The 22479-nt window shown below is 42.4% G+C and overlaps 6 protein-coding genes across 6 annotated transcripts; 2 read left to right on the top strand and 4 right to left on the bottom strand.

Moving 5' to 3' along the window:
• Nucleotides 1–569: 569 nt before the first annotated feature.
• Nucleotides 570–2371, bottom strand: BYT42DRAFT_513320 (SPX domain-containing protein). Its single transcript, XM_051565181.1, has 6 exons — nt 2097–2371; nt 1752–2038; nt 1526–1687; nt 1294–1445; nt 1052–1194; nt 570–980 (listed from the first exon to the last, which is right to left on the bottom strand). The coding sequence occupies exons 1-6, from the start codon at nt 2302–2304 to the stop codon at nt 652–654; spliced, it is 1281 nt and encodes a 426-aa protein (XP_051424393.1). The 5' UTR covers nt 2305–2371; the 3' UTR covers nt 570–651.
• A 1293-nt stretch (nt 2372–3664) lies between these two features.
• BYT42DRAFT_530794 (uncharacterized protein) lies at nt 3665–7948 on the bottom strand. Its single transcript, XM_051565408.1, has 8 exons — nt 7320–7948; nt 6804–7193; nt 6619–6739; nt 6439–6532; nt 6078–6358; nt 4789–5983; nt 4537–4655; nt 3665–4468 (listed from the first exon to the last, which is right to left on the bottom strand). Exons 1-8 carry the CDS (start codon nt 7826–7828, stop codon nt 4031–4033), a joined length of 3147 nt encoding a protein of 1048 aa, XP_051424394.1. The 5' UTR covers nt 7829–7948; the 3' UTR covers nt 3665–4030.
• A 1436-nt stretch (nt 7949–9384) lies between these two features.
• On the bottom strand, nt 9385–11756 carry BYT42DRAFT_565279 (putative flavin-binding monooxygenase). The gene is made up of 8 exons (XM_051567853.1): nt 11413–11756; nt 11179–11348; nt 10913–11111; nt 10697–10840; nt 10106–10623; nt 9879–10035; nt 9641–9812; nt 9385–9583 (listed from the first exon to the last, which is right to left on the bottom strand). Exons 1-8 carry the CDS (start codon nt 11463–11465, stop codon nt 9491–9493), a joined length of 1506 nt encoding a protein of 501 aa, XP_051424395.1. The 5' UTR covers nt 11466–11756; the 3' UTR covers nt 9385–9490.
• Nucleotides 11757–14514: 2758 nt separating this feature from the next.
• On the top strand, nt 14515–15977 carry BYT42DRAFT_565290 (Cys/Met metabolism PLP-dependent enzyme-domain-containing protein). Its single transcript, XM_051567854.1, has 2 exons — nt 14515–14679; nt 14774–15977. The coding sequence occupies exons 1-2, from the start codon at nt 14536–14538 to the stop codon at nt 15797–15799; spliced, it is 1170 nt and encodes a 389-aa protein (XP_051424396.1). The 5' UTR covers nt 14515–14535; the 3' UTR covers nt 15800–15977.
• Nucleotides 15978–16324: 347 nt separating this feature from the next.
• On the top strand, nt 16325–17852 carry BYT42DRAFT_565292 (small GTPase superfamily). The gene is made up of 7 exons (XM_051567855.1): nt 16325–16464; nt 16563–16568; nt 16658–16737; nt 16831–16849; nt 16949–17041; nt 17117–17386; nt 17455–17852. The coding sequence occupies exons 1-7, from the start codon at nt 16357–16359 to the stop codon at nt 17503–17505; spliced, it is 627 nt and encodes a 208-aa protein (XP_051424397.1). The 5' UTR covers nt 16325–16356; the 3' UTR covers nt 17506–17852.
• A 302-nt stretch (nt 17853–18154) lies between these two features.
• Nucleotides 18155–19351, bottom strand: BYT42DRAFT_494856 (uncharacterized protein; the record flags this gene model as incomplete). The annotated part of the gene is made up of 6 exons (XM_051564322.1): nt 18155–18290; nt 18358–18500; nt 18567–18710; nt 18776–18882; nt 18962–19117; nt 19198–19351. 6 exons carry the CDS (start codon nt 19349–19351, stop codon nt 18155–18157), a joined length of 840 nt encoding a protein of 279 aa, XP_051424398.1.
• Nucleotides 19352–22479: the final 3128 nt, after the last annotated feature.

Here is a 22479-nt window from a genome sequence, read left to right on the forward strand (position 1 = left end):
GAGGCGATTGGGCCTTCCAATCCGGAGCGCCACCTGTCACACTTTAAAAGTCCGTCAATCCAAGAAATCTCTGGCTCGCTCTCACACTCACCTCTCCTGACAAGAGTTTTTTTTTTTTCTTCCTTGCCTGCTTCACTTGCGTATTGTCTGGTATTGGCTTTTGTCTAAATCATTATCAATTTGTTGAAAAGGCCAAACCAAGTACCTGGTGATACTATGTCAACTGTTCTTGTCGACCATTCTCCATCATTGTCAATTGTCACTGTATAATACTAATGACAAACGGTGTGATTGCCAAGTGACATTTGACCGAGTGTCTGTATCCCAAGTCAAAAAAATTACACTCTGCGTAATTATGAAAGTGCTTCGGAAATACATTATACAATGTAATCCAAAATCAGAGAGTTTTGACTTCTTGGGTGCATAACCATCGTTTCAAATGCAAGGCCACATTGCATGATAAACATGCAAAATTCATCATCAATGGCGCGGGTCATATGATGCACCGCATATTTGCATAAGAATATTCTCATTGGAAGAAAACGAAAAAGTAGTTTCTTTAGTACTAACTCGATTGATACGATATTTATATTATGCGTATGGGAAAAAAATAAATAAATAATGGAAATAGGATGGGAAGCGGGGTATATATTACATAAGGGTACAATTACGATGATGACAATCATTCACTTGAGTGGATTGCCGAACGGGGCGTGTAGATGTAACATGGATGCCGGGTGAGATATGCAAAGTCATGTGCTCACGTTCATTTTCTCGTCGTTTTTCCTTGATTTCCCGAGGAAAGTAGAGAAGCATGAAATTCTGCAAGCTTTGATCGAGGTTGTTTGCGTCGGCGTTGCCTACTGCATGTTCCTGTCGACAGATAGGGCAGTTCAACAACCGTTTCCGGTGGGCCTTGATGAGACATCGGACGCAGAATACATGCCCGCATACAAGCCGAATCGGTCGCCAAGCAATGGCTACATGATGCAAATGGCGTCAATATGATCGTCGCCGGATGTTAAAAAAAGCATTTCATTATGCACTTTACCTAGACAAACGGGGCACCCATAATCATCCGGTTGTGGTACAATGGTGATGATTTTCGATTGGATTCCGTTATAGAGCGACAGCACGATCCCTCGCACAAACAAAGCATTGACTTTGGCGAGATAAGGAAATTCTGACTTGGCACTGAAAACGGTAAAATTTTCACCAAAAATTAACTCAAATGCATTTATCCAAAAGTGGAATCTCCCCCTAAAAAAATTTTTTTTTTTTTTTTTGCCTTACCAAAGACCGCTCCGCTTATCATGCTTCTTCAATATTTTCGTCATGGCCATCTGGTTCAACGATTGAAAGTACTTGAAATCGACCAGTTTTGCATTAAGCGCCATAAATTGGGCCAATGCAAGGCGAGATTGTTTTGAGGAAAGCTTTTTCGTCTAGAAAAAAAAAAAGTCGGAGCAAAGCATCTCAGTCAGGGTGACTCTAGTATGGCGAGATTTTTCGAAACTCTGCATACCAATTTCTGTCGAATAAGCTCTTGTCCTAACCATTGGAACCGTTCTTTGCTCTTTTCATACGATATAACGTGACATCCATGGTTGGTTTCAAAAATGGAGGCTTCCATATACAGCTGGAAAATCTCTCGCCACACATACAAATCCTTTTTGTACGGCGATGCCTAGAGATCCGTGGTTTCATTAACCATTGAAAGCCATTGTAACAAGGTTACTAAAGTGCCTTACTGCCAAGGTTAAACGTTGTTCCAAGTCATTCACATTTTCCGTGAATCGCCGTTGTTCCACATCATGCAAGTGAGCGACATGTTGCAGCTCGTCTAGCAGCAGCTGGAAAAACTCAGAATCTTTCACAAGTTCGATCGTGAATAGTAGCGGTTGACTGGTCTCATCTTGGTGGACACTCATGTCCTCCAAAATGTGCTCGAGATACGCAATCGATTGACGCGCTGTGCAAATTGACTGAGGATCTTTGATGGTCACTTTGATAACGGGATGAGGATCCTTGTCGTCTCCTACGAAAGGTTCAGTTTATTGGCTACATACAATTCGTTTATTCCTCAGGCAACGTACCATCAAAAGTGTATGCCAATTGAATTCTTTCGTCGATGGGATTCTTGTCGTTTTGTATTGTCAACAAGTGGGAAGTTAACCCCCTTGATTCGAGCTCGTCTACCACGGAACGAATCGATTTCTTCAACGTTTTGTATTGGATTAAATGAGGTCGCCAGTCTTCGGGAAGATCGGAAGCAGCGGTTTGAATTTGCTTCGCAAACTTCATTTTTGTATTCGATCCTTCATAAAATAGGTAGAATGGATAATTAAAAAAAAAAGTCGAGAAAGTTTGCAAGGCCAAGAAAATGAAGACGCCGTGCGCTTTTTTTTTCCTTTTTGTAATCTTTTGTTTAGATCACCGATTCGCCAATCAAATCGCGCAAATGTGACCCCTCGTGAGTTGTCCCAAAATGGCGAAAAAAAAGGTAGTGCCAAAAAAAAAGCGGGGAAACAATCGACTTGGACCACATGAGGTAACAATTAAAACCGTCGTCTTCCGAGGAAAGCCATAAAGAGAAGTACCTTGTTTCTTTGAAAAGAATTTAATGACTAGGTGACAGAGATATATTGATATTAAACATCCATGGAGCGAGTCACTGCACGGAAGCCAATGAAAAAGCTTAAATGGCGGATAATAGGGAAAATCTTCGAAATAAAGGTGATGAGCTGAGACGAATGGGATGATGCCATCGCTACCTTTCCGCTGTTTGATTCACATTTCAACCAAGTTTAAATTTTAAAATTCCAATCGTTTAGCAAGCACAACTTGCAGCTAAGCTACCATTGACGGCGTTTGTTACCATGTTTACCACGCACTTGGAAATGATCATCTTTTTTTCTTCAAATGGAGTTAGCCAGTTGACTGTACGCCTATACATTTTGTGCTACTTTTGAATACAGTTCATTGTACACCAAACGATGTAAAAGCTGCATCATTATGCCGTTTTTCTTCAGCTGAAAACCCGGAAAATTGGGTGTCACCTTTCACCGGCGCGCAAATATTTGTTGAAGGCTCGCAATTTTTGACATGCATGGAGTTTTGCTGCATTTAAAAGCTTATGCAATGCGCGGTAAGTACAGTCATATGAGAAATCGATAGACATTATATGCCAGCAAATTATACTGTGCTTGATAGACTCTCTTTTTTAAAGTCTTTACCGAAAAAATATGCAAGTTGGTCGATCGTAACATTCCGGCAGAGATTGGCACCGAGGGTCGTTGATTTTGTATAATATGTCCATCAATGAACGTAGACACTTGGATTAACATAGGACCTTGGTGCTGCGAAAAAGTATTCTCACGTCTGTATTGTTCGAGCAAAGTATGTGCTTCTAGTAATGGTTTACTTTTCTTTACGAACTACATTCTTATCAAGCGAAAGCATCTTCTTTTAAGCATGATAGCCTATCATTTCCTGAGAACACAACTAGAGAATACACTCTTGGCATTTCATGTCATTGCACATACTTGAACCGATCGACTTAGCTTTTGCCATGTGCGGTCACCCATCAAAGTAGCTTATGCTCAAATAAACAAAGGAAAACTGCCTACCAACACTCCACGGAAGAGTGATATGACTCGAAAATTTGAGTACTGCACATTACAATTTTAATCTGCAAGTTTGGTAGTTATTTTTCATCCAAGCTGATCCTGTGGCATGGATAAGTGCAACAAACAAGGGATTCAAAGAGATCAAATTTCCATGTTAAGAACAATTTACAATACATACTTGCCAGATAGCAATCTACAAAATACGGATGCTGGTCGAGAAATCGAAATACGAAGGAGTAAAAATAAAATTCACGCAATAGACGCAAGGAACGCAAGATATAAAACGATAGTAGAAAGAAAATAAAAGCAAAACAAATGAGAGAAAAAAAGAAATAGACTAATAACAAAAATTATTATAGCAAGACCGCTCCGCGACAAGACTACCTCCTTGGTTTTTTGGGTCATCTGTCATTAATGCTGTTTGAGCTGGACGGCGACCCGAGATTACTGATCGGACTGTCGGCGTTACTTTCATCGTTTGGCCGCGTTTCTTCCACACCCACCATTGGATCATCTTCCAGCATATCTTTGTGATCCTTGCTTTGCTGTTTTCTACGTTTTTTCCGTTTTGACACACAGTTCTTTAGCGATGACTTCATCTCCAACATAGTAAACGGTTTGCTGATGAAATCGTTCATTCCGGCGTCAATGCAAATTTGGCGGTCTTGTCTCGAAGCCGACGCTGTCAAAGCAATGATATACACCTCGGCAGCATTCAGGAGTGGACTTTCTTCGGCTGGTCCCGAAGTATGTTGTGGTGAACATGTAATTTTCTTTCGCTCCGAGACGATTACACGCGTAGCTTCCAAACCATCCATCTCCGGCATATATAAATCCATCTAATCAACACCAACACACCCAGGTTTAGAAAGAGAATACTCTCCCTACGTTTAAGTTATACACTTACAAAAATCAAGTCGAATTTTGTTTTTCGCATTAACTCTAGGACCTCTCTTCCGTTATTAGCCAAGGTAACGTCTTGGTAACCGAGTCGTTTCAAGATGCTGATGGCGATCTTTTGGTTCACTACACAATACAATCATCATTAGACACACACTCACTTTTCTCATATCTGGTATTGCATGTTTGATGGCTACTCTTGACGCTGCATTGCTCCACTCCTTCCTCTTCTTCTTTGTATTGATCCCATAGTACTTACAAACATTGTCTTCGGCCAACATGATTTTGATCGGATACAGTTTAGCGAGATTTTCTTCCTTACTTGCTGGTTTGCGATGATGATTATACTTGGTGGTCACGATACGGCCCGACCGTGGCATGGACGGTAAAGACAACAAATCCGTATTCATTTTAGTGGAGTTTAATTGTGAATCGGGTGCACTTGCTGGGGGCCGCATGCCCATTTTCTTGTCACTGGCGTAACCATGCGATGAATGAGTCACCGGCAAAGGCGTAGTGGGAGCTATACTCGGTATCGACAATTGACTTTGGGATCCCCAGGCATGTTCTCTACTGTTACCAAAAGCCTGTAATGACAGAGTACTGCGTGTTCCGGGTTCCGATGGTGGAGAAAACTGTTGAGGCATCTGGGGCGAAGCAGGCGAGGTCACTGACGGCGGAGACGGTTGCTGTTGCTGTTGCTGCCGCGCGGAAAGACACGAATAAGGTAATTGCGATTGCTGAATTTTGGCACGTGTATGACCGCTATTGTTAACGAGTGAGGAGCTCATCATGGGAGGGAAGTAGCTTGACAAGTGAGATGGAGGGGCGGTGGACGAGGTGGTGGAGTGAAACGACAACATGTTATCGTTCATACGATCGCCGAGATTGGAATGGACGCTGCTGCTACCATCAGAAGCGGTGGAACTGGGAGAAGGGGGAGAGGTGATACAGTTACCTCCACTGGTGTCCGTATTAGTGCGACTTTCCATCGGCGGTCTTGAAGCGATCGTCATGGGCAGAGTCAAGGCAAATCGAGATCCGACGCCTTCTTCTGATTCCACCCATAATCCTCCGCCCATATGATTGACAAGTGTACTAGAAATAGCAAGGCCCAGCCCTGTACCTCCGTAACGACGTGCGGTGGAAATATCGATTTGCGAAAACGACTTGAACAGCTTGGGTAACCGATCGGCGGGAATGCCGATGCCTGTGTCTGTGACGGAAATTTCGAGAATGGCTTTTTCTGCTTGGGCATTTTCCTCGTCATCGCTCGCGCCAGCGCCAGCGTCCCCTCCTTTCTTTTTCCCTCGCATCGCCTGCGTCCAAATAGTTTCTATTTTAGCATCGTAACGCTGCTTGAAGGTCATCCTCGTAGGTTGCTGTGAACTGGATTGAGCTGGCGTAGGTACGTATCGTTTAATGCGAATGCGAATGCCACCATGTTTTGTAAACTATTCAACCAATTTATTAGTTTCCAACCAAAGATAATCACTGGCATTGATCAAGTAGCTTCTCTTGATGGTTGGTTCTTTTTTTTTTTCTTACCTTGACCGCATTAGAGCATAGATTAAGCATAATTTGAGTCAAACGCATTGTGTCACCCATGAGATAGTCGGGTATATCGTTATCAATTTTCCATATCAGGGGAAGAAGGGTTTTACCCTTGTGCTGTATTTGCGAGGGACACAAAACGCCAGTTTTCTCGAGATGAGCTATGACTTGGGGCAATGGCATACTGTCACTAATATCCATCGGACATTCTGTAACGTAAACAATTTTGTTCTGTTGACTCATGGAAGCTTGATGCCGTGCCATATTGAGCGTATCTTTTTTTTAAGATGAAAATTGAATAAGGTAAGTATTCTTTTTTTTCCTTTGGAAAACTATTAATGTTTTGCAAACGTACCTTTAACACATTTCCGTAAACTGAATCGCCGACTTTCCAGCTTGAAATTCGGGTTATGATTCAGTTTTGAAATGTCAAGAATATCGTTGATAATCTAATAGATGAATATCCGATCAATAACCGCGGTAAAACAAAACACACGCATTATGCATAAAACGAGCTAAAGAGAGAGATTATTACAGTTAAAAGATGATGTCCACTCGTCTGGATAACTTCTAGATGCTCGGCTTGTTCTTCGTTCAAGGTGCTTCGTTCCTGTAGTAACAGATCGGTCAGGGCAATGACAGCGTTCATGGGGGTTCTATGGGATAAAAAATATGAGGGATCTGTTTCCACGATAGCATGGTCAACCGATAAAGACGCACCTTATTTCGTGACTCATATCGGCCAAGAACTTGATCTTATTTTCAGCATCCAACGTAGCGGCATTTTTGGCTTGAATCAGTCGTTCGGCTTCCCGTATTCGTTCCAATTCTCGAGCACATCGTTCTTTCAGTGCATCGAAAAGATTGAAGGTGGTCCGAAGATCCTCTTCACTCATCGGATGATCGTTCATGACGCACAAGACGCCCAAGGTCTCGCTAGATCCATCTTCGGAAGGAATTTCCAATCGTACACCGGCAAACCCGTGATATGTACCGTAGACAGAGCACGACTGCATGGCATGTTCGGTGATACAACAGGAACCATCGATAAGCGTTTTGATATGTGGTCCGTCCTGTAGTAATGAAAGGGGAATCGCCGTGCACGGTTGACTATTCCGAACAATATGGATGAAAATAGAAAGAAAAATAAGGACGAAAAAAAAAAGCAGTTGATCAGAATCCAGAAAAGAGAATCGTGTGCTCCCCTTGCAGTGGGTTTAAGAGAAGACTACTTACAGTGTTTCTGTATCTGATGTCGCATAGGACGCTCGAGTGAGGAACAGCTGGTTGCTGAGGGCCGATGAATTCGAGTAACCGTCCGACATGAAACGTTGAGACTGGTCAGTATCATAACAAGATTCGGAGACACTTAGACCAGTTGGTGAATGGAGAGGGTATTTGTTGGTGTGGTGAGCGATCCCCTGTTCAGAGACCAGCTTAAACTCTTCTTCAAGCGAAGAGTCCTTGTATTCATCCAACGTTATGAGTTGCAAAAGTAGAACAGTGGGCACTTTTATCCACCGAGCGAGCTCCTGGACCAAACGTTGAAGAAACTCGGTGCCTACAAGAGAGAACGTCGTAGTGTAAATGTTTTGAATGGCGTGCATTGTCGAAGAAGATGGCGCGACGGCGTAGGATGGACTCGATGAGGATGGTATGGGCTTCATGGGTATGGTGACGGTGGGTCGACTCACTCCGAGTTCAATGGGAGGAGCGAGAGTTTCGTTGTTCTGTGTCAAGTCCATTTTCTAAAGCGGAACCTGAAGAATCCTGCAGGGCAGGTCGGAGGCGTGGGATCCGAAAATGAATAGAAGCAAGCAAATGGTTGAGATTTCACAAAGGGAAAGCAGGTTAATAGCAGAGGGCTTCGAAAAAGCACAAAAAAACACAAAAAAAAAAAATCAGAAAGCGGAAGTTCAATGCCTTTACGTCATTGCCCTTTACCCACTTTGTTTTTTTCAACATGGCGCACCGGCTGTCCCCTTTTTCTATAAGCTTTTCTGCCGCTGAACCTTGAACAATCACAACTTAATATGAATCATACATCCGCTTGCACCCATACTCAAGTTTTGGTTGAACTATAAGTTCAAAAAATCAGACGTTTCGTCGGTCATATAATATTGGTTTTACTTGTGCATGATATACAAAAAGCGTGCTATTGGACCGTTCCTGTTGATCAGTTTAGTATGCTCAACCGTACTTTTCTTGGCTATTCACGAGCAGCTTTGTTTGCCATTCAGCACTCGTCACATTGCCATTGCTCATAAATAGAATACGATAATCATGAAAACAGAAAAATACCCGCTTTGATTCGCTTTTTTTTGGTGTTCAAACTATCCACAAAAGCTTAACAAAGTGTTACTGTAGGCGAGTAGCTGGGCACCGATACAATATGGAGTCACCATGTCAACCTGATGCCAGCTTTATTCACCCTCATTCTTGGCGGAAGTTGAATATTTTCCAAAAGAATATGAGAAGTCTCCCGTGTGATAAGGTGCTGGTATTAAAAAGAACGCACCGTGGGCTATTTGTGCCTTGAATGTTCGAATTTCCTTTTTCTTTATTTTGGTTAATTGGCCTACTTTGACAAAGTGCGCCTTTTACAAGAGCGTCATCCATACCGGATGATATGAAAAATAAAAAGCAGCAGAGGAAAAAAAGACTATATGTATAATTAATTTATGCATCATTTGCATAATCCATAGCAAAATCACGGTTTCACTGAAACAAAAAAAAAGGCCCAATATTGCAGTAAGTTGCCGTGGCAAAAAAGACGGAAGATCTTTTTTCTCTGTTCGATCTAGAAATGGAAATTGCTATTTTTGGAATATGTGGCTTGCCCATATCCGTTCTGCCCGTGTTCTCACTGGGTGCAGATCAGTCAAAGCAAGATAAATGTACTGTATTCCCGAAACAAAGCAGGCTCATTTTTGCAAACTATAAATGGGTATACTATGCTTATTCTGGATTGGCAGCATTTTCCTAGTGGCGTACGATCAGGGATCAGGGACCCGTACCTTGGCTGCTTCGACAACTCATCTTTGGTGGCTTAAAGCACCCACCTTCAGCCTCCAAAGAACAAATAAATAAGAAATACTGATGAAGCTGACAACTTTACTGTTCTTCTCGTTGTTAACCCGAAATTCGGGACAATACATCCATCTTTCGAAAAACGGAGTGTGGCTTTCTGCAAAAAAAGGATTTAAACTGGTTTCACAAGCACAAGCACAAAGACACCACCGCTGTGACACGGTGCAACCCTGTAAGTTACCGAATGACAACGCATGCGGTTACATTGAACTGCCTGTTTCATTATCATTTGCTTTATTGAAAAAGTTGCTACAAATGGGTTGAGAAATTTCGCTATATGGCTGTCAGGTGCTAGAATTAACCGTGTGATGATCATCTTAGGGTCGTTTATATTCGATGAAATCTGAAGAGTCCGTATTACGTAACGTCCACCAGAACTTTGTAACTGTGCTAGACCAAAGCGAGAACACCTAGACTCCAAATTGACAGGTTATAAATGGATCCATGATCACTTATTCATCACTTACCTCGCCATCCTTGTTCATATACCATGATCGACAACCGCTATTCCACACGGTTGGTTTGAGATCCTTCTTCAAAGTTGCCACGAATTCATTCTGGGCTTCTATCTTTGGCTCAATGGCAGCCAAATTCTTGCTTTGCATACGCTTTATACGGTCCAGCGCAAAGTTGACTTGACTGTGAAACATTCAATCAATCATCCAGTTACCGTAAAAAAAAAACGAGTTCAAAGTTCGTGCTTACCACTCCACCATAGAAACGACTGAACTGTGGCCCAGCGCCGCAGCAGGGCCCAATAGCATGAAAAAGTTGGGGAATCCGTGAATAGTGACCGATTTAAAGGTATCGGGATAATTTTCATCCCAAAGCTTGTTGAGGGATTGTGAATTACGACCAAACACTTGACGCACAGCAAGATTAGTTTTAGATAACGAACCGATTCACGTCAAAGTAATCAAGTGGTCACTTACCTTGCAAGTTACCAAGGAAACCTTGAACATTGAAACCAGTCGCCAGGCATAAAATATCGATTTCTGTTTCCTTTCCATCTGCTGTCGTAATAGTACGTCCCTCAACTTTGGTAATGGCGCTTCGATTCACTGTGACATGCGACTGTGATACGGCTTCCAAGTAGTCTTCCGAAAGCGTGATACGCTTACATCCCACAGGATAATCAGGTATCAGCTTTGGTACGAGATCGGGTCGTCCCTGGGCTTCCAATCGCTTCGTCATCTGCTTGATTGTCTGACGCTGATGCACACGATAGGTCCATGAATTATGATAACCGAATCCAAGCATATATTTGAGCTCATTTCGTAAAAAAAGCACGAAACGATAAATCGTCATGAGCCAAGGGAGCCAAAAAAATAACTTTTTGACGATTTCCGAGTAATGATATTGTTTCCGAGCGAGCACCCATGCAGGCGTTCGTTGGAAACAATGCACTTCCGAAGCAATCTCTGCAAGCTTGGGAATCGCCTGAATAGCACTAGGCACACGCAACGTCAGTCAAACTAGGGCTCCACTGCTTGTCAAAAAACGAAAGAGGTTTATCCGCTTACCTGGAACCACTGCCAATAACAGCCACCCGTTTGTTGGTGAAATCGATATTTTTGTCCCAAAAGCCTGTGTGGACCTTGATGCCTTCGAATTGTTTGAAAATTTCAGGTACATGGGGAACTCGTAAGGGTCCAAGACCTGCAAATCTATCATGCGATTTTTTGGTTGGCGCTTTTTTTTTGTCATTCAATGTCGGTTCTCATACGCTATGTTCTTACACTAGGTTGAAATAGGCCGTATGCGTTTCGGTCGAACCTCGCTCACGAAATTCCAGTTTCCATTGCTGACGCTCGTCCACCCATTCGGCTTTGACGACTTCGGTGTTTAATTTGGTTTGCTCATAAATGTGGTATTTGTTGGCGACACGGCGGAGATATTCATAGATTTCCGGTTGCGGACTGTATCGCTGACTCCATGCTGGATTGTCAATTAGGAACCGATTCCTCGGTTGTTTACAGATATTCTTGATTTCTCGGAAACTTACATGGATTTTTGGCGAAACTAAATGAATAAAGATGGCTGGCCACATCACAGGCACATCCTGGGTATGTATTATGGTGCCAAGTTCCTCCTATATCTTGCGACGCTTCAAAGACGTGGGCCGTGATGCCCAACTGTTCCTTGAGTTGAATGGCAGCACAAATGCCACTGAATCTAAGTCCAACACTTTCATCAATGTCCGTGTATGGCAAGACTTTACTGGACGCATCGTAAATACCCGCTCCCGATGATGGCAACCGTTAGGGGATTACAATTGTCAGTAGTGGTCATGAGAAGGAGGTTCAATGAAGGAACTAAAGTCTGTGCGATGGCAAAACTAAGCGGTCGCTTTATATGTAGGAGAATCAGTAATACAGTCGACTGCGGACTTGAACAACGCACGATAGGGTTGGAATTATTTGTGGGAATCAAAATTACATAATCGATTTCACCGTTGTGGAAGTTTTTTTTAGCTGTCTAGACTTCTCCTGTGAACCATATATACCTTTTTATCACATAGGTGTGGCCATTGACGTGCGTAGCTTAACCGATGAAACTGTATTTAGAGAAAGCAGATGACAGGACTTTTCCCCAAATGCGGTCTAGCGCACTGTCTATTGTATGACGGTATTTCTGAGTTTTCTGTGAATCCCTGTGGAATAAGCGTGGGTTGCTTGGTAGGCCCGGCAATACCAATCTGCCGCATATTAGTTTATTCTGCATACTTTGACTATACGACCCTGTGAATAATGCCGAGAACAAGCCTTGAAACAGACGCCTGTCCTGGTGACAATCGTTATGCAGTTTTGCAATAGTCAATTCAAGGTTCAGTCGCCGATAAACTCTGTTTGGCATACTCAGTTCGTGATGCCAAGATCCAGTTGCATAAACTTCTTATGTAACAGGATTTTCCTCTTAAATGGTACTCTTTAAAGTTTCAAGCATGTCACAGGTCGTCACTTTGAAAATTGGAAATGAGGCAAATGAAAAGTCGGAAAGACAAAAAACGCCTTGCCAATAAGAGCAATCGACAAGCAATGCAATGATCGGAATATCCATTAACGCTGCGGTCACTGTAACCATGCGAGAGCCCAAAAACAGATTATAGTACGTGACACTTTCGATATTAAGCTGGATCGAATTTAACCGATCACGGAAGTCTCAATCAAATGCACGGCCTCAATTCGGTATACCGGTAGCAACAGCAGCCATTCTAAATATCTCAGTCATAAGATTTAATGGGTGTGAATTCATTTGCTGCCGAAATCGGTATCACTTCATAACTGTACACAGAGCAATAGTGTGGCATGAGCGAATGAGCCTTGTTTGCATTTACTTAATGTAACAATTTGTTATGATGCTGTGCTGGTGTAAGTTCCATAAATGCAGTATAATTTTCTCAAAGACCGATTTCAATGAGACTTTTTGATGTCTTCGCATGGTCTTCCAGAGATCACTTCCCCCTTTATCAGTTGGTAAAAGAGAAAATAGGCACTTATTATATGCTCCTCTTCAGCATTTTACTTTCTGACAGTTCTTGGCAGGCTTCAGCAAAGCCATCGCAAAACCACTCTATAAGAATTTGCAAAAGTTAGCAGGAGCCATCTTAGAGTTACGTGAATGTATGGAGAGAACTGCGAAGCAGAGAGAGTGATCAAGCATGAGTCAATTATGTCTGGCTTTCCGGGAGTCGTACTCACGCATTTGAAGGGTTTTGTCTATTATCTTACGTATTTTTTAAACAAGCTCAAGAAATCGGTGCTACTTTTGAGCCAACTAATGCGATCCCGTTAGAAACAAGCCGAGATCAGAAAGTTTGCAATGCCGTTACACCAAGGCAGGATAAATGCGACATCGTAGTCTCATGCATAGCACGGGGCTGGTGGCAAAATTCTCGTGAAATATAGACATATGGGATAATGATGTGACGCTCCTCTGTAACTTCACTGCATGATATCCGCATTGGAAGCTGGTATTACAACAAAACGTCTTCCTTGTCCAGCACAGATTTGTGCTGGTCTGATATTATCGTTTCAGGCGACGACAATACAAACATTCATAATGGAATCACCAATTACCGACAAAACAGGTGAATAATGATCGAGAGAAATTCGATTTGTAAATTATAAATCTGCATATTGTATAAATTATTACAAATATAATATATATGCTTCTTTTTTGTGATAAGATTGGGAATTAATTCACCATTTCAAAATGATAACTACCGACTGCAACGAATCTCCACGATCGGCTGCGAATTTACCAGGTTGAAAGCAGAAGCTGACTAATCAAGACTTCGTTTGTTTTGGTTCTCTGCTGATTCACAGAAATAAAAAAGAAAAACCTATTATATGTGATGCAGTGCTGAGAATGGCGATAGCTATGTCTGGGAGGTATGTACAGTACGTAGGGCGCTCTCTATACATCGATCGACAGCTCGTCCAGTGATTATCCACAGTCATTCAAGTGATCGAACATCTCATTCTATACTGCCGTTTGCTGTGATCGCGTGTCTCAAAAATCTGGTCGTGCAACAACAACTATAATCCGTTTGTATCACATGACTCCTAGATCGGCAAACAGGCCTGAACGGGAGGTTGGAAGAGTTGCCGAAGGTTCTCGACCATCATCTTGCTATAGGATAATAATGCCAGACAAAAATAGAAGGTGATGAAGGTTAAACTCAAGGTTTAATCGATGCTGGCCATGATGTCTTTCATATGTGCAATTGCGATTTTGATGTCGGTCCGACATTCGGCCAACCGACGCTTTCAGCTTGGCCGCGACTCAGCCATCTAGTAATCCCTTGAACGCTTTACTAATTTTTGAAGGCCATACTATTTGCATTGCAATCGTTGCCGTTACATTATTTTGAGAAGGACACAAAAGCAGAAAGGTGAGCACTATCATCTACGAAGAAACTAGTAAACGATGTTTGTCGTTCTGAGAACCAAAAATAATAGGATGTTTCACTACAGTTTATTTTATTTTGTTTACTTTTTTGCTTTTTACGTAAAAAAAAAAAGTACCAAATTCTTTCAATGCGCGCGTGACGATGTTTATACATGCACTGTTGGTAGTCGTAAGCGGGTAAACAAAACACAATCCGTACCAACTGGCGTTGCACCTGTCAAATCAAAAGCAAAAATGGCGGTTTTTGTTTGTACGGTGGCTTGTGGAGGGGAGTCGGAGTTCCTTGCGACACCTTCCTCATTGCGTGCTGTGGGCAAATGCGCATTGGTTCGTGGGAAATTTGTGACGGTGATTTTAGTGCCAAAAGGTGGAAAAACGAAGACCTATTTGAACCTTGTTGTCGCCGTTTACTTGTTTCTTTGTTCCATTCACTCTCACCTACATCGATATGTCTCCTTCCGATTCTCAAACTACTGGCTTTGGTACCCGCGCTATTCACGCTGGCCAGAATCCCGATCCCATTACTGGTGCTGTCATTCCTCCTGTGTCTTTGTCCACCACCTTTAAGCAATCCGCAGCGGGTGTCCACACTGTAAGCCAATGATGCCTGCTATTGGCTAAAAATTTTCACGCGCTAATCGGCTTTTTTTTTCTTTCTTTTTTTTTTGGGATGTTGGATCGTTTAGGGCTACGAGTACTCTCGTTCAGGCAATCCTACGCGTGAAAACTTTGAAACTGCTGTGGCTGCTCTGGAAGGTGGCAAGTATGGTGTGGCTTTCGCCTCGGGCTCTTCCGTTACTGCTACTATCATCAACACGCTCCACAGCGGTGGTCATTTGATTTCTGTCAACGATGTTTATGGCGGTACTTACCGTTATTTCACCAAGGTCGCTGTGCACAACGGTGTGGATGCTACCTTTGTTAACTTGTCCAATGCTGCCAACATCAAGGACAAGTTCAAGCCCAACACCAAGCTTGTCTGGTTGGAGTCGCCTACCAACCCTACTCTCCGTATCATCGATATCCGTGCTGTGGCCGAGTATGCTCACCAAAACGGCGCCATCTTGGTGGTCGACAACACTTTCATGAGTCCCTATTTCCAGAATCCTTTGGCTTTGGGTGCTGATATCGTCGTGCACTCCGTCACCAAGTACATCAACGGTCACTCCGATGTTGTGATGGGTGTTGCCGTGACCAACGATAAGGCTTTGTACGAAAAGTTGACCTTTATGCAAAACTCCATGGGTGCCGTTCCCTCGGCTTTCGATTCCTTCTTGGCTCGTCGTGGTTTGATGACACTGGAAATCCGTATGCAGCGTCACGAACAGAATGCCAAGGCTATTGCTGAATTCTTGCAAAAGAATGAACACGTTGAAGAAGTGATCTATCCTGGTTTGCCTTCCCATCCTGAGCACGAACTTGCGAAGCGTCAGCAACGTGGTTTTGGCGGTATGATTTCTTTCCGCGTCAAGGGTACTTTGGATAACGTGAACAAAATGCTCGGAAACTTGCAACACATTACTTTGGCTGAATCTCTGGGTGGTGTGGAATCTTTGGTGGAAGTGCCTGCTGTGATGACTCACGCCGCCGTCAGTGCCGAGGATCGTGCTGCTTTGGGTATCACTGACACCTTGGTTCGTTTCTCCGTTGGTATTGAGAACGTGGAAGACCTTGTGCAAGACTTGCAGCAAGCATTAGACAAGGCTTACTAAGAGGCCATTCATCCTAAAAACTTTTAACCCGCATTTCCTCTCTATCATCACTAGTTATTTTTTTCTCCTTTACTTTGTACCTAAGTGTCATTTCTTTACGCTTTATTAACATTTGTTAATCGCAAACTGTCTAAAAATCATATAATCCATTCTTTCCACAATTATGCACTGTATACACATTGTGTGACGCTGAGACGTCTAAAATGGTTGTCTTGGAAGCGAAAATCCGGTGCGAGAGCAACTTTATTTTAAGCATGAAACCCGACAACGTGTCATGATTGGCAAAATATCCTATTGGGCGATTTGATTAGAGCGTCAAATGAAATCGCGGATGAGTGGGTGGTGGTTGTGATAGAAGCAAAAGGCTGTATACGTGCGTGCCTGAGTCCCATTTTTTTCTGTTTCCGTGGTTTCAAGAAACGTAATGAACCGTTACACGATTTATTCAAAATGTAGTAAAGGCGCAGTCGCAAAAAGTCGAGTTAAAAAAGTACGATTGCACGACCTGAAAATGCCTTGGTTTTTTTTCTTCTTTCTATTTCTCACCATTAGGCACCATGGCCATACAGACTGACTTTATTCGACGAAAACTCGTGATTGTCGGCGATGGCAACTGCGGCAAAACTTCACTATTAAGCGTCTTTACACAAGGCTACTTTCCAAGAGTTTGTACTTGATTCGTCAAATGACCTTTCTTGCCATTGCCAAAAGTCCAATCTTGCCATCTAATCAGTACCCTGACCTTCTTTTTTTTCTTTTTTAGGAATATGTAAGTCAAATTTTTATTCGCCTAGCAGTATCGCCGAAAGAATACATACGCTGACAAAAAAGTTGTATGCATTTAAAAAAAAAAAAAAGTTCCCCACTGTTTTCGAAAATCACGTTAAAGATATCGTCATTGACGGAAAAGCGATCCAGTTGGCTTTATGGGATACTGCGTAAGACCGAAGCAGCTATTCTTCCCCCCCCCCACCACCAAAAAAAAGCGAGTAACAAGTCACTCATTTGTTATTACTGTATCTTGTTTTTAGAGGACAGGAAGAATACGAGGTACAAAAAAAAAAATACCATCGTCACATTATCCGACAGACGTGAAAAGAAAAATTATAAAAGAAAAAGGATGAACACGTTGCTTATCGATGCTGTTAGCGTATCCGACCCCACTCTTACGTAAAAGCCGATGTGATCCTTATTGCTTACGCCATGGACAGTCCCGACAGCTTGGAAAACGTCGCGGCCAAGGTATGTCATACACTGCATCCTCGGTGCAACAACCACCAAAAAAATTTGTCCTTTATGTGCTCAAGCTGTCGTTAGTGGATCGAGGAAGTGAATAAAGAATGCCCAAAGGCTCCTGTACTACTGATCGGTTGCAAGAAAGATTTACGCGACGGTACTCAGGATCCGTTGGCGGAAGAACACGTCGAAAGAGCGCGTTCCAAACATACAGGTGAAGCGCGATATGTACAGCACAGTGAAGCAGAGGAAATGGCAAGGAATATTGGTGCCACCAATCATCTTGAATGTAGTGCCCTCACCGGCGAAGGGATCGATAATGTGTTTGAGATGGCCACAAGAGCCGCTCTAGTAAGTAGAGATGCAGTCAACATGCATAAAGCACGGTGAACAGCATTCTTACCTTGATTTTGCATCAGTTGAATCGACCAGAAGAAAAAAGCAACAGTGGTTGCTGCATCATTCTTTGATAGTCTATTACAATTTTATTCCCATCAACCACATCTCGGAAACCTTGATTTTCCTATCTCTCTCTAACTCTCGCTATCTCTTTATACTCTTCGAAATAATTACCATCTGATTCAGCAATATATGCTATTTCTTATCCATGCTATCCTAGCACCATCTCCACCATGCCATCAACCCAACACTTGTTCCGTTCTGACGGTTTTTGTAGACCGTTCACTGTTGCATCCCAAGCTCCCACTGACGTGAATGAATATGGTTACAAGACCTATTCGATTGGACCATGCAGTGCTATTTTTGGGGTCCACATTTTTTTGATTCAAAATATTGTTACACAACAGAGATAAAAAAAGAAATTCAATATGAATTCGCTGAATAAATTGTATATTTGCTCAAAGGACCGGCGTTAAGTACAAAAATACATAATGTGAATACTATTTGACAGTTGACAAGATCGGTTTTCATGTCAATTGGTATGTGCGGGTGAAATGTACGGTGTGCATGAACGGTTGGGTAAAATGTGCCTTTTATCATGATTTTTTCTGCAAGCATCGACATTGTGGATGAGTAATTCATGCTTGAACTGACAATCACCAGATACATACCTTGTTAACAGAATAGAAAGATTATTCACAGCTTTGGATGAGAACATCATCAGTTCATACCGTCCGATAAATTGATCAACAATTGCGCGAGACACCGTTTCGTGGCAATATCATCTTTTAGCACCTGATGAAATGTGCCATCTCTCAACGGTTCAGGCAGGCATTGTCGGAGCGCTTCTCGTGCTCTAGGGAGACAGAAAAGAAGATCAGTCATTCCAAACTTAACACTCATGAATGACCATGGATCGTTACCTTGGATTTTCCGACAGTCTCAGATAACATCGGGTAACATGTTTTAAAAGTCGCATCGCCTGAGCCTCCACTAACTGGTTGATCATCGTATGAAGCACGGTTGCCACGGCATAGAACCGTTCATAGGTTTGACAAATATAATACTGATATTTGGTCAATATGCCTTAGATTGCAGACGAAAAAAAAAGGAACTCATAGGGTTAACTTACCAGGCCTGTGTCATCCAACAAGATCTTTTGCACGATAAAGATCGCCACTGTTTTTGATAATTCGCTTCCAGATTCCATAATACGAAGGCAAAGGGGAATAATCTCGGTCGATAATAAGAAATTGGTCACTTCAGGATTGTCGTTCTGAAGGAACCAACAGGGAAGATTAATGTTCCGTTTCCTGGTGCTTCGGGTTTATATCCTGTTACCTTGACCAACGCGCCAATGACACCCAAGCTTGTCAAACGAAGGTATTCAAATGGACGCGTCTTACTTGTGGTATTTAGAAAGGGATATAGGTACAGAGGGATATGCGCTATATACGAGAAATTGGACAATCGTACGGCGTCAGATACACATCGCATAGTCAAGATCGTCGTCAAATTGATACAAACCACGTAAGAACAAGCCGCGAGTTTCATTATGATTAGCGATGCATTGAAGCAATGCTAGAGCATTGCATACTCGATTCGATACGGCTCCACTGAGGGTGGGAGGGGATAAAAGCGGATAGATTGAAACAATTTCCTGCAACAAGACGGGAATCACACCTGCAACAGATAGTCCCCAGACATCAATTTCCATGCTGTCTTTCAAACCGTCCTCATCATTGAAGGGAAAAATCAGTTACCATAAGAATGCCATAACACAAGGGCAAGATCCTCATACTGTTCTCTGTTCTTGCTGAGTTCAAGGAGTGCATGTTCTCGTATGTCTGGATTGAGAAGTTCCAATACCAGTGCGTAAATCTTTTCTTCGTCTGACTGCGCTAGTTTTTGCTGCATAGGATGATCCGGTTGCAGTAATGAATAATTGGCCGATGCCAGATTATTGCTTGCTAATGTTGGCTGAGTGGGCGCTCCGTTCATCATGGCGGCATAAGCGGCAAATGAGTCTTGATGAGGTGACATGATGGATGGTTGCCCGGTCATGGCCGGTTGCTGAGCCGAAGCAAAGTACTGCGATAACGTGTTGCCGCCTCCCAGTTGCAACCCTGGTGCTAATGGGTTACCATTGGCGACGGCCAGTTGCGATTGCTGCAAATACTGTTGTAGATGATGCATGAACGAAGGATCTTTTTTGGCTGTCCACTAGACTTGTCTGACCCGACTTGCCCTTGCGAATTTTATTGTCCTCCCTTAACACGTGACTTGATAATTCCTTCAAATAATCCTAGAACCGTTTCAATTCAAGGGTGCTTTAATCTCCATCTAACGCTTACCACCCTCACCTCCTCAACATGCAGATGACAAGACGTACGGTATAAACCTTGCTAAACTATTGGGGACTGTCTGCCATTAGATGCAACTTCACAAAGTTGGACTTCGTCTGTGCTTTATTCGTCACACTTCTGCAAGCAGCGTTACTATGATGCATCAAACAAAACCATTGCGGCAATGGCCTTATGCATAATTTTGCTGAGAGCAATGGTGCAAAAAGGACATAATGATCTTCGCTTCTGGAAAGCAGATTCGGGGGGGCCAAGGGCAGATCGCGATCAGTCTTAGTTCGTGACAGAAGTAGGTAGATGTCAGCAAACAGTGATATAGGATACTGTCCTTTGATGTTTTCGATTATAATATACCGCTGCAGCATGTCAGCTATGTCTTTAAATACACTGCTTCCTGTGCCTGTATCAGCTTTTCTTCTGTTTGGTGGCGGTTGGGAAAATCTTTGTCATTAATGATTAACTTAAACAATGGGGCATGATACGCGTCTGCGCCGAACGAATTTTTGCGCTCTGCATTATCATTACCTATCATATCTTTTCATATATATAGGATATGTGATATAAAATGATGATAGTTTTTTACCTTATCATGCGACATGTGTCACTTTTTTTCAGAACGACAGTTATACTGGGAGGTTGGTCTGAGAGCCACGAAGAAGTCTCGATGAGGGGCTTATAATATTCGTGCCTGAAATGGCAATATGAGAGATTTGCATCCATCGGGGAAATGTAAACAATATAGCTATAAAACTAAACCGGCGTGGAATCGATCCATTTGAGGTGAATCACACAATGCAGGGTCAGCGTGATTGTCGCCTTCGTTGTTGAATGATTCTCTGGAGTGACCATAAATGTGGAGAACGCAGAACAATGCATGGTTTATCTTTCAGCGTTTGCCGACGGATACTATTTGCAAATGTACGTATCCATATTTGAGGTAACCTCCATGTATCTATAAACGAGAAAACCCGGAATTGGAGGGGAATGGCACCATCATGACTAATGCCGACTCAAAAATGGTACCTTGAAAAGAACATTTCGAACATCATAGAATAGTCCAACTTTTTACTTTTAACTTGACAGAGATTACAGTTCAGAGCATTTTTAGGTGTGGCTTTATGCAAGAAAGTAGGAAAATGACCCTGACATCGGATATGCATGCGGAAACGATAGAAATGCCTTGACCGGAAATTCGAAATTATCTCACAAACAAGGGCATTGTATGAAACCGGGTTGGCAATGATACCTTCCCCCCAGGCTTAGGTCTTATCGTCTGAGATGTGCAACCTATCGAATACTATACAAAGAACCAGTTATTCAAATCATATAAACAGGAGTTAAAGAATAAACAAAAAAAGACAATGGCATGGCTATTGGTCACTGTTGTCTACGATTTCAAGCTTTATGCAGGTAAAACCCCCTGCTCCCCAACTCCTGAATTTCGCCTACCGACATAACCATTGAAGCAACAAAGTTGGGCAAATATGCGAGCAAGATTTTGGTTGCATAATGATGAGGCGTCGGCCGCGTAAGTAGGATTTTTAGTCTTTTTGGCCCTCAAGGGATAAACAAAGAAAAAACATGGCTAACTTTCAGGATGTTAAGGAGAAAAGCTAAATACTCACAACTGTCCACCTTCAGGCTGGCGGATGGGACGGCGGAGTTTATCTTTAGAACAAGAAAGTTGGCCTCTGAAAACGGTAAGTAAAAAGAAAGTTCAATAGGAGGCGCAATTAAGCAACCACCACGTAAGCTACATATGGATTGTTGCCAAATCCATGTTGGGCTAGCTATATGCAATCGTTAACAAGGATGTCTCTAAGGGAAAAGACGGTGATGATATGGTCCTTCTCGGCAATTCTTTTTCCAGTATTCTTGCACCATTTCATGCAGGGAGCTTTACTGGATGATCATTTACATAATAAGCTTTTCTAACGATCTGACAAGGATCCAAAAGAGCAAGATCATTCACCATCAAATAGGAGAACCGGTAACGCAAGAAAAAAAAGGCATCTGAGATGAACCACACAACGTAACCAACTTGGCTACCATTTTAATCCAGGGAAATGTATACCATGGTAGTCAATCAATATTGTGATATATACTGCTGTCATGGATGGTTGCCAAGTAATACATTAGATTTGAATTTTTAATATCATACCGGTGTCACAAAGATCGATCAAGTATGTTCAATATCAAGATTGACTTTCTCAAGCTTAACCTACTTATCCTTTTTTTTTTTAGAAAAATCGGCCGATAAAACAATGCATGCGGGGATTTCAGAGATCGGTTAGTCAAATAAAATGGAGAAATACGACTCCTCGGAATCTTTTTTAATATGCAAGCCCATTTTGTCAAGTCTGGACTCTCACAAGACAAATCTTGCTTGATTCCATAACCGGCTTCCAGATACACCTGCCTTTTGATGCCATAGATGGCGTCCATAGTTTAAAATTTACATGAGTCGCAGAAAAACGAATTAACATGAAAAGTGAAAAAATCAACATTTTTAAAAAAAAAAATTAAAAAAAAAGCTTATTTCAGGTTGAATGGATGTTTTTAGCCAACGATCAACGGCGGGGTAGCCACTGTAAAGCCGGACAAAGGAAAAATAGGCAAGTATATGGCAGGAAAAAAAGGTACCATCAAATCTACCCGTTATCTACTTTATCTCCAATGTAT

This window comes from Radiomyces spectabilis (assembly GCF_025331425.1).
Source record: "Radiomyces spectabilis strain NRRL 2753 chromosome Unknown BYT42scaffold_5, whole genome shotgun sequence".
Taxonomy (NCBI): Eukaryota; Fungi; Mucoromycota; class Mucoromycetes; order Mucorales; family Radiomycetaceae; genus Radiomyces; species Radiomyces spectabilis.